Source organism: Danio rerio, chromosome 25 (assembly GCF_049306965.1).
Source record: "Danio rerio strain Tuebingen ecotype United States chromosome 25, GRCz12tu, whole genome shotgun sequence".
Taxonomy (NCBI): Eukaryota; Metazoa; Chordata; class Actinopteri; order Cypriniformes; family Danionidae; genus Danio; species Danio rerio.
Window position 1 is genome coordinate 38,197,906 of NC_133200.1, and position 12,441 is coordinate 38,210,346.

Genomic DNA, 12,441 nt, shown 5'->3' on the forward strand with positions numbered 1-12,441 from the left:
GAGTATAAATGACACATCTCTGCCTGCCTTTGTGTCTCATGATGAATTCACTATATACAGTAGCTACTCAAAATATGTGACCATCCTATTCTTACCAAACCTGTCTTCTGCCTTTAGCATGTTTAAATCACCAGAATCTCTAGTCTACCATATCAGATTTATACCTCACACAAATGACACTTTACTTTTGAAAACATTAGTAGTTTGCCAATGGGAATTTGCTATTTAGTTAGAGTCCCACTGGGCTCTGTTATAGGACCTTTACTATTCTCAATATACACAATATCTCACAGGGTCTAATCATATAGGTCATTCATTTTTATATCTATACAAGTGAAAAGCATGTCTACTTGTCTTTTTAACCTGCTAATATTTAGGATTAATCAGGCTGAATGACTTCAGAATGTTTCACATATCTCTGCCTGCCTTCGTTTCTTGTGGTAATTTCACTACATGCTGTACTCAAAATACCCAGTTCTAATCAACAAGAACTGCTTTTTTATAACATGACTATGCGGTTCCATTTTTTTTAAAAGCATAAACAAAAAGTGCCTTTCTGTTATAGTACATCACGTGCCTAACGCGAGTTAGGTAGGAAAGAACTTCTAAACTTCTTGTGAAGACAAGTCTGCGCAACTGTTCAACGGAACAGGTTTAGAAGGAATCTGAACGCCAACTAGCCCTTAGGGTATAGTGAATGGAAACAAAATTTCCCTAATATACAGTAATGTGAAGGTTTCCCTCAAAATAAAAGCTGTTTTAAAAGAGATACAAAGAATTGTAGGAATAAAATGCAATCTACTGCAACACATGGTAATCACTGCTGATTTCTTCCTCTAATATTACAAGTTTAGCCTCAAAATAGCAGAAGAGACGATAACAAACACTGTCATGTGATCATGTTTAGAGGCCTGTCACACAAAGCCACTTTGGGTTTTTACTTTGGCAAGTTTGCATTTAGTTAGAGCAAACTCTTGAGTTCTTAGGTGTTTTGATTGGGTTTTCATTAACATGGTAATTTGTTCTGGGTTAGAGTAAGGAAACCCCAAACTGGACCAATCCCTGTTTTTGGAAAGTCTCATTTTACAGCTCTTCTAGAGTTAAACCTCAGAGTTTGACCATTTTTTAATCCAGCCAGCCAATCTTTTTGTGTTTGGCGAAAGCACTTTTAACTTGGCTCAGCACAAATCATTTATTTGGATTAGATCATGAGCATCTCACTCCAAAAGTAAAAATAAATTTAGATAATTTGCCTACTTTTGTCTAAATTTTTTCTAGCTTGACTTTTTTGATGTTAACGATCTAATCGGATTCAATGATCTATGCTAAGCTCAGCTAAATGTGCAGATGCGGAAAACGGCTGATTTGATTCAAAAATAACGGTTTAATCCTAGGGAAGCTGTAAAACGAGTTTCCGAAATTGTTCTGTTTTTCTTCCACTTATTACATTAAAGAAACACTAAGCTATTGACAGGTGTAGAGACTGGCGAACTCACGAGAAGAGCGGTTTGGGTTTGGTGTCAATGCTTCTACAGACGTCAAATTCAACAGTGAATAAGATGATCCTGGTCCCACAGGCGGCCCACAGCGATCTGCGCTCCTGAGGATGACTGGATGGACCGAGACACATCAGCGGAGTGTTCACATCTCCAACCTCCAGCGTCTTCACTGGACCACCGTTCTCCACCTACAGCCAGAACACAGCAGAAAGGTCAAAAGTATGATATAATATTGTTTACTACAAGCCTGGGAAGCATGAAATGTCTTATTCCATACTTCCAAACACTTCAAATGGATGATCCATCAGTTAATGTATTTTAATACACATGTACAATCTTATAATATTTCGTTATATATTAATGGTTTACAAGTCGGATTATAAACAGTACAATGAATACATTACCATTAGAAGCTGACTTTATTCACACACTGCTGCCACACAACCGTGTTTAAAGCAGAGACTGTAAATATATGGACGTAGTATCCGTGACGTCACCCATAGGTTTCTAAAGAGCGCAAAAGAAGCCACAAGTAGGCGTGGCCAACCGTCGCCATTTTGATCACGCATCACACCCACGGCGGGATACCAAACAAGGGCAAAGAGGCGGAGAGTAGGCGGAGCTACAGACACCTGCTGGCATTTAGCTTGGACCTGGTTCAGACACACTTTACTTTGGGAGAACTCTTAATACTTTATCACCTGTGACTCGTTTGTATTCTGACCACTTGTGCTTGGTTGTACACTATATCAATAAAGTGTTTAGACTTTTAAAAACACTGCTGTAATACATTGAGCCACTAAACATTGTTCTTATGACGTTTTTCAACAGGAGGAAAACGCGAATCACTTCCAAACACTTCAGATATAGTCTGTGTTAGTAAATGCAGGACTATTGATGAAATCCAGCATAACACTGTATGACAACGCTTCAGATGACTGATCTAGAGCCCACAGCTAATCAATCTGACAGATTCTGGAGTGCATTACAGCTCTAAATATAAATATGAACGATAAATGATCTTAAATAAAACACATACATGTATAGAGATGGTATATAAGTATATAACTTTACTCACATGGGAAACGGAGGCCACGTGAATGGTTTGTGAGCACAATTAAGTGCACTCAGCATGCCATGCCATCTAATAATTGTAGGAAACAAGTCCAAAAGGCAGCTGACTGTGTAAAGCCACATAAAACAACACAGAAATATGATAAATATGCCGAGTTCAGTGGCTAATCTGCAGGATTCAGCTGAGGTGACGGCGAACAGCGAGACCAAGCTGTCACTCAAGTGGCCACGCCCTTAATTATGCAAACTTAATATAAAGGAAACGGATGAGTTATAAAAAAAATTCACCCCCCCTCACAGTTGTCATGAAGGGTAATATTAGCTGTATTACCTAAAATCTTTTTTTGTAGCAGGCTGTAAACACCTTTGTTTCTGCTGTAAAGTTGGCCATGCTAACAGTGGGCTCAATTGAAATTTGCTCTATTTTGGAGCCAGGAGCGGCCAGGACTAGCGGAATTTCGGATGAATTGCAGTTTTAGTTACTTCTGTATTGGCTTCCTGAGGGAGAGCGGGAGGTTGCCGATTGGTTTAAACAATAAATAATAATTTAAATAATCACTGCCACTTTTGATCTATTTATTGATTTTGCTAACTAAATTAAATTCATATATTTTTAAAAACAATCCAAAAATGTTACGATGTAATAATGCCAAACAGGGCAACGTGGTGGCTTAGTGGTTAGCGCTGTCGCCTCGCAGCAAGAAGGTTGCAGGATCGAGTCCCGGCAGGGTCAGTTGGCATTCCTGTGTGGAGTTTGCATGTTCTCCTCGTGTTGGTGTGGGTCCAAACACATGCGCTATAGAGGAATTAACTAAATTGGCCGTAGTGTATGAGTGTGTAAATAGGTGTGTATAGGTGTTTCCTAGTACTTGGAAGGGCATCCACTGTGTAAAACATATGCTGGAGTAATTGTCAGTTCATTCCGCTGTGGCGACCCCAGATTAATAAAGGGACTAAGCCGAAAAGGAAATGAATGATTGAACATTGCAAAACAATGATTCAATACCTTCAGGGCTGAATCTTCATAAATGACCAGTGTCCCGTCTGCTGTGCCCACCAAAAGATAACTCTTCAGACATCTGCAGACAAAAATAAGCATCATTTTTTCAATTTAAGCTAGATCAACCAAGCGTGTGTCACAAGCAGATTTATTAACCTGTGCTGGAGCTCGGTGTGAAAGTACAGAGACGTCACAGAGTCCTTCACACTCTTCAGACGGTGCAGGACTTTCGCATTAATGGTGTCCATGATAAAGAGCGAACCGGACTCTGAACCAGCCACTAGCCAGTCACTGCACGAGTCTGCAGCTCTGATGATCACCATGCAGAGGATAGGGCTGCGGTCCAGCTCCTGAAACACAGCATTAGGAACAGTACACTGTTATAGTAAATAGCTGGCTAAATGATGCACATTTCTAGCATGAATTAGCACAATATAGTTTATATAATAAACATGTCAGGAAGCATTAGCCATGTGTTAAAACATGCTAGAAACATGGCTATTGCCTCCTAAAATGTTTGTAACATTCTATTTGGATTCATTAAGATGTTGCTAACATGATTAAGACTATGATAATGTGAATTAGCATGTTATAGCAAGTCTTAACATGCTAATATGCTTAAGCATTCTGCTAGCATGTTTTAACACATAACTAATATGCTTTAACGTTCTGTTAACATGTTTTAAAATATTATGAACATACTTTAACATTCTGTTAGCATGCTTCAACACATAATGAATATGCTTTAGCATTCTGTTAGCATGTTAACACATAATGAATATGCTTTAACATTCTGTTAGCATGTTTTAACATACCAAATATGCTTTAGCATTCTGTTAGCATGTTTTAACACATGCTAACAGAATGCTAAAGCATATTTGGTATGTTAAAACATGCTAACAGAATGTTAAAGCATATTCATTATGTGTTAACATGCTAACAGAATGCTAAAGCATATTTGGTATGTTAAAACATGCTAACAGAATGTTAAAGCATATTCATTATGTGTTAAAACATGCTAACAGAATGCTAAAGCATATTCATTGTGTTAAAACATGCTAACAGAATGCTAAAGCATATTCATTATGTTTTAACACAATGAATATGCTTTAGCATTCTGTTAGCATGCTTTTAAAAAATGGGAGGAGCTACTCTATGCCCCGCCCTCGATTCATGTTTCGTTTAAGATTGTCAAACATCGAATAAAAAAAAAAAAGTTCACATGTCAAAGCACGGGACCTTTAAATCTTGATGCAATAAATCTGCATGTTTTAGCACCTGGTTCAAACTCCCGCCGGTCTCCAGATCCACCGCAGTCACACAGCCCAGTTTCTGGCTGCTGCTGCCACCACCGATCCACACATGAGGGTTTTTACCTCCGTTTGCAGCTCCGCCTGAATTGGACACGACAAAACACTCGCCTGGAAAACCCACAACATTCAGCTCTCGCATCAGACACAACATCTCTGCAGAGTTCAGACGATCAAACACCTGAAACACATTTACAGTTAAAGTAAGAATATTATCCCCTCTGTATATCGTTTTCCCCAATTTCTGTTTAATGTATAGATTTTTCAGCACATTTCTAATCATAAGTTTTAATAACTCATCTCTAATAACTGACTAATTTTATCTTTGTCATGACGACTGCACATATTATTACACTAGATATTCATCTAGATGATTGTATTCAGCTTAAAGTGACATTTAAAGGCTTCACTAGGGTAATTGGGGTAAAGTTAGGGTAATTAGGCAAGTCATTGTATAACAGTGGTTTATTCTGGAGACAATCCAACACTAATATTGCTTAAGGGGGTGAATAATATTGACCTTAAAATGCCTTTACAACAATTAAAAACTGCTTTTATTCTAGCCTAAATAAAACAATTAAGAAGAAAAAAATATTATAGGAATTACTGTGAAAAATTCTTGAATCTGTTCAACATCATTTGGGAAATATTGGAAAAGGAACAAAATAATTTACAGGACAGCGAATCATTTTGACTTCAACACTACATAAAAACTACAACATGACTTTCAAGAGAAGGTGGAGGTCGGTGTTTGGGATGGTGTGGGAATATAATAGTAGTAATACTCCTAATATGATGGTAGTGTAAACCCAAGTCTCACCTGAGCAGACGTCGGCCTGTCCTGGGGGTTTTCTCTCATACATTCCCTCATGAGAGACTCAATCTCAGGCCATGGAGAACAGCCGTAATCCTTCACTGGATCTACACAACAGGTTATTTTAAGACAATTTTCTAATGAATAGGCATAGTAAAATAACAACAACAACAACAACAATAATAATAATAATAATAATAATAATAATAATAATAACAGGGATAGCATAATAGATTTAGTATAACAACAGGTATAGGGATAACATAATAGGTATAGTATAATAATAATAATAATAATAATAATAATGATAGGGATAGCATAATAACAGGTATAGGGATAATATATGATAGGGATGGTATAATAATAATAGGGATAGTATAGTAATAGGGATAGTAAAATAGGGATTGGGATAGTATAATAATGGTAGGGATAGTATAATAGGAACAGTATAATAAGAATAGGGATAATTCACCCCAAAAATAAAATGCTGTCACCATTTACTCTTCCTTCACTTGTTAAAGTTTGTTTTGAGTTTCATGTTTCTGCAAAACACAAGTTTAGCGGTAACTTCAGCGTTAAGCTCAATAAGGAGACTCAAAGATTTACTCACCCTTTACTTGTTCCAAACCTTTATTTTTGGGTGAACTATTGCTTTAATGCAGTGCTAACTGGCAAACATCTCACAGCATGATCGAGCATATAAAATGTATTTGTTTACATCTTGCTTTCAGGGGTCAGTAAGCCCCTCCCCCTTCCATAAGCCAACTCCGCTCTCATTGGTCAGCAAACCAAAGTCTCAGTTGATTGGTCTGTTTTATCCTGTGTCGAAAAGTAAACTAATATTTTTAGTGTTGATGTCGCGAAAGGTGGAGACTATGCAAATATGACTCCATTCTCTTTTCAAAAGAGGGCGGAGCTACAGATGCCTGTGTGTCATTAGCATAGGACGTCAGTCTTGTTTTTGAATCTGCCACTGCTCTGAGGGAGAGATGGGTACTTTAGGGGGCGGGTCTTTCCCCCTCTGATTGACATTCTCCCTTTGTATGATGTCAAAGCATTTCTGCAGTTATCAAGTCTGATATTAACAAATACAATAAATACTATTTTACAATTAGAAGCTGGTTATTTTCACACACTGCTGACACACAACTGTGTTTAACCCCCTAATTTAATATCATGTGGGCGTCTCGCCTCAAACTGAGCATTACCTGGTAGTTTGCCCTGCACGGCCACTTCATCGAACTCACTGGGAAACTTCATGCCATCTGAGATGCGCTCGCCGTATGTTAACAGATCATACAGCAGCAGACCGAACGAATAAACATCCGCCTGGACGTTGTAGATGACGTTTCCTCGAGCCACCTCCGGGGCTCGAAAACCTGCGCAAGATCAAGACTCAAAATCACAACACAGGTAAAAATCCTCAGTGCAAGTGTCCATTTTAAACCTTCAAAATTCTCTCCATCAATAGGCTTACAGCTGAAGGCAAAATTAAACATTCATATTATATTTCCCAAGTGATGTTTAACAGATGCTTTTTCAATGCTTATTTTTTCTTTATTTCTTTCAGTTTGGCTGAAATAAAAGCATTTATCTTAAAGGAGGATTATGGGTAAATGAGCGAGACCTGGTGTTCCTTCAGAGCTGCGGACGCCCATGCTGCAGCAGTACTGCGCGATGCCATAGTCTGTGATTTTAGCGACGATCTCAGCGTCCGTCTTCAGGTTGAACAGCAGAACGTTGTGCGGCTTCAGGTCTCGGTAGATGATCATAGATGAGTGCAAATATCTGTTCGGAAACAAAACGAGTCACAGATACCGTCCTATAGGTTGACATTGAACTGAGAAGATTTATTTAAAATGGCTGCGTGTAAGAATTGTGTATTAAATGCTTTTTTTTATTGCCAACGTGTCCTTTGTCGACTTTCTAGGTTTTTATCTTTATATAAAAAGGACATTTTTGCTAGGGAAAACAAGCATGTCACACATAATAGCAGTAAACGATGGTATTAAACTACTGGAACTACTTTCCCATTATGTTAATAAAAAAACACAAATGTAAGGCTCCAGTTCACTTAATGGCCACCGGTGTCGCTATAGTCACAAAAGTTTATCGGATTTCTACATTTAGTCTCTTTAAAAGGTGATTAATGCGTTTTGAAGTGCACCTACTTGAGACCATCAGCCACATGTAGTGCAATCCTGTGCTGTAATTTGCGACTTAAGCTGCCATTTTCACGCTCAAACAGCGAGTCCAGAGAGCCATACGGAGCCAACTCCATCACAAGTATATGTGGGTTACAACCAGCAGCCAAAAGACCCACCAAACTAGGATGACACAGTCTGCCGAGTACTGCCAGTTCCTGGAGATGGATCAGGAAGATGCATCAGTAACAATGTAGCAATAGTGGCGGACACACCAAGGTTCCTGCTGCATAACTCACCTGTCGTACCAGCCGGTGAACGTACAGCGCAGACGCATGTTTATTAAAAATCTTGACCGCAACTTCTTCATTCTTGTAGACAGCTTTATAAACCGAGCCAAAACCTCCATCCCCTTCAGTATAAAAACACACTGTTACTTTCGATCCACATTGCCTTCATGCTTGTCAGCTATTGGTAGATCATTGGAACTTATAGAATTTTGGTCATACGCCCACCCCTATATTCATATCATAACTATGTGGTGAAATATAGTATTTAAATAGGTGGTTATTCCAGAAAAAAACAAAAACAAAACAAGGTTATATTGCATAACTTCTTTCTTTTATGTGGATCATTTGTTTTCTTTATTTGTTATTAATGTTAAACTGCAGCCACTGAGTAAACGTCTAATAGGGGCAGGCACTATGACCCAGCAGGAGGCTGCTTTAAGAGTTTTATTGTAAAGGCTTAAATATAGCAGATGTTAAAAAGTCAAAAAAAAAAAAAAAAAAAAAAAAAAAAAAAAACACATTTTTCATATTCACAAAAATATTAAACATGACTTTTTTTTTTTTACATAACTTCACATTAGTTTTGTATTTTACGTTCATTTTCCAAGTCTAATCTGAATTATTAGTGTAACAGGGTAGGCATTAGGACCTGGGGGGCTGATTAACTTAGAGGGATATTGTACACCTAGTTATTCTGTACTTATATTCAGAGCAGTAGTAAGTCCAAAACGGTTACTGTACATCACAGGTGAAAGTTCCTGAGCTGACTATTACGAGCACTCCACTGTATGAGAGTTAGCCACGCCCACTTATATTACATAGTGTAATTTACAGAATATAAAAACATTTACTACAGTTGACAGTTTATTCGAAGGTAACAATATATGTGGTCATACTGCCCAGCCCTATATGGATGTTTGCATGAACTGACCCAACATATACTCTGCAGTGAGCTCCATCTCCAGCTGCTCTGGGTCCAGTATGGTGCTGGATGGCTGGTCACTCAGTACCAGGTCTGGAGAAATCTGAGAGATGGGTAAAGTACAGCTGGGGTCCTCGGGGTTCACCAGTAGACCATCTAACAGACAAGTAAGCAGTTAGAACTATTTATAATGACAGCTCTCCTGTACTTTTTTCTTCTGAATTTGAACAGACCTGCATTGGTGTTGGAGAGCAGGTCTTCCAGTAGCATCTTCTGGCAGTTTTGTCCATCGCTGAAGCTGTACAGAGCCCATTTCTTCAGCAGCGTCTCTCCAGTGCCATGAATGTCGGTGGTGAGAAGGCCTGGAAACCATTCCTCCAGCAGAGAGTCAATGTGGTCCACCACCTGCCCAAACAACACACGGCCTGCAAACAACAGAGGTTACACTGTATTTTTCAGCACAGTCATCGCCGGCTGACTATATCTATGCATGACTAGATCACCGCCACTATATTTCACATCAGCCCCACTGTCATCACCCCTGCTATCTCTATCATTACCAACACCAGTCATCATTAAGATCAAATAAAATGTTTCACTGTCATTACCAGCACCATAATTATCTCTACCATCAACTTAAGTGCATCGCTATCACCACCATGCCAGTCATTACTATCAGTGAATCAAATGCATTACTAATCAACAGTCTACATCATTACCGCCACAAACCCTATCATTACTATCAGTGATTCAAATGTATCCCTATCAGCAGCATCTTTATGATTACCACAACCCCAATCATATTTCTGTCAATGATTGAAATGCATCACCATCACCACCGTCTCTTTCATTACCACAACACCAATCATTTTACTATCAATGAATCAAATGCATCACTATGTACAGTATATCATTACAACAATCCCAATCATCATTACTATCAATAAATCAAATGCATTACTGTCAACATCTACATCATTACCGCCACAAGCCCTATCATCATTACTATCAGTGATTCAAATGCATCCCTATCAAGCAGCATCCCGATCTTTACCACAACCCTAAATCACATAACTATCAATGAATAAAATGCATCACTATCATAAGTTCACCAACATGTATAGCATTACCACAACCCCAATCATCATTACCATCAATGAATCAAAAGAATCACTATCATACTTTCACCACCATGTATATCATTACCACAACTCTAATCTTATTACTATCAATTAATTAAAATGCATCACTATCGACCATCTCTTTCATTACCGCAACAATCATATTTCTATCAATGACTGAAACGCACCACTATCACCACCATCTCTATCATTTCCGCAACCCAAATCATATTACCATCAACGATTAAAATGCATTACTATATCCAGTTCAACACCATGAATATCATTACCACAACTCCAATAATATTACTATCAATTAATAAAATGCATTACTACCAACATCTTCTACATCATTACCACTACAAACCCTACTCCCCCCAACTCCATTACCTCAATAACAATCGTCATTACTATCAATGAATCAAATGCATCACTATCACCACCAAAAAAGTAATCATCATTACCATTAATGAATCGCTATCATCAGCATCTCCATCATTACCGCAACCACAATAAGCATTACTATCAATGAATTAAATGAATCACTATTATCACCATCATTACCAAAACAACCATTATTTATATCAATGAATCAAATACATCACTATCATTACCACAACAAGCATTAATATCAGTGAATCTAATGCATCACCATCCCCACACATATCTATCATTACCGCAACCACAATAAGCATTACTATCAATTGATAAAATGTATCACTATTATATGCAACATTACCAAAACAGCAATTATCACCATCTATGAATTAAACTAATCACTATCATCACCATCTCAATCATTACCAAAACATTTCTCATTACTATCAATGAATCAAATGCATCACAACCCCCACCATCTCCATCATTAATGACCACAACATCAGTATTATTGTTGCCATGACATTCAATGATCATCAACAGCTCAACTCTTCATAAAAACCATAGCCATCATTTTTGCATCCTATCATTACCATCACAACCACAACTTTTAAAATTGTAGCCATCATTGCAATAACCAAAGTGTTTAAGATAGTCCAAACACTGCAAAACAAGTTTCTCTTTTACCTTTGCGAGAGCATGGAACGGTGATCTTGATGAAACTAGCTGGGTTTTCTTCTAAAGTCAAAGCCTCAACCAGACAGTAAGCTTCAGCAGACCAGCTCAAATAGATGCCCTTCCTCCAGTAGATCCGGTTTGGTTTTAATGCTTTTTCTATAGAGAAAAAAAAAAAAAAAAAAAAAAAAAAACACGTTACAAATCTTAATTCTTATTTAATTTTCCAGGCTTTAAGTGCTTTAATTTTGTTCTCGGAGCAACTAACAACCTACAAAACATAAAAAATGACAACCAATATCCTTGTTTTGGTAAGTCTACTTTCACATATGCAGTCAGATCAATGTAGGTTTGAAAAGACGAGTTATTATGGTTACCTTTTTTTTACGCTTCTGAAAAACAGCAGCTCATTTGCAATGTCACCTTTAATGTGTGCATAACTTTGGAATGGGTAGTTCAATGTTATAGGAAACTTTATGGTGATTTCCAGCATTTGTGTTGTATTACCTCTGCCATAGAGCAGGAATGCAGACACTTCCAGCAGACGGCTGATCTGTCTGGGCCAGTAGCCCATCGGAAAATATGGCATCTCATATAGTCGAATGATCACTTCTGAATTCTCACAGTGAGGAAGCTCAATCACTGGCCTGTGGTCTGACAGACTGTGAAGAAAAACAACAATATTAGCGCACATGTGTTCAATTTAAAGGGATCATGACTTACATTTTTGTACTGTTCAACTGTTATGCTGTGTTCACACCAGACGCGGAACCCGCGGATAAATCGCGGTATTCGCACGTAAATTGCCGCGTGAACATTTAAAGTCACTCGCTTCATTCGCGCGTCAAATTCCCTTCAGAACAGACGCGGATTCGCGTGATGGGCAGGGCTTCTGTCTGCCCAGTGACTGTAGCGTCGTTGCTAAAATGGCTAACATGGATTTTATGAAGAAAAAAAAAAACATTGTTTATGTACTTTATGAAGGCTGAAAACAGCGTCAATACGTTTAGGACAGTGTCTGAGTCCACTACATGCTTTCAGAGGTGCATCCAGCTCTGTGAGCTCAAAAACTCCTCCAGAAACTGAACCTGGATCACGGAGTCTTTCAACGGTGCTTCTGACTGAGCCAAGCCCAGTTTGATGACTTGTCGGTGTCGCCTGGAGGATTTCACCCAGGACACCATCAACAGGTTCTACGTCACAATCACGCCCCC

At 38.3% G+C, this 12,441-nt stretch overlaps 1 protein-coding gene across 14 annotated transcripts in view; it reads right to left on the bottom strand.

The window, feature by feature from the left end:
- The window catches only part of lrrk2 (leucine-rich repeat kinase 2), a 62,136-nt gene that overhangs the window by 12,821 nt on the left and 36,874 nt on the right, over positions 1–12,441 (bottom strand). For 10 of the 14 annotated variants that reach the window (XM_073942109.1, XM_073942108.1, XM_068217386.2 and 7 more), the window contains 13 exon segments: positions 11,735–11,889; positions 11,240–11,386; positions 9,287–9,478; positions 9,063–9,209; positions 8,141–8,253; positions 7,869–8,059; positions 7,325–7,485; positions 6,906–7,076; positions 5,704–5,804; positions 4,852–5,064; positions 3,730–3,923; positions 3,580–3,652; positions 1,497–1,687 (listed from right to left, as the gene is read on the bottom strand). In XM_073942109.1, coding sequence (XP_073798210.1) covers positions 1,497–1,687; positions 3,580–3,652; positions 3,730–3,923; positions 4,852–5,064; positions 5,704–5,804; positions 6,906–7,076; positions 7,325–7,485; positions 7,869–8,059; positions 8,141–8,253; positions 9,063–9,209; positions 9,287–9,478; positions 11,240–11,386; positions 11,735–11,889 — 2,049 coding nt within the window. 14 annotated transcript variants of the gene reach the window in all.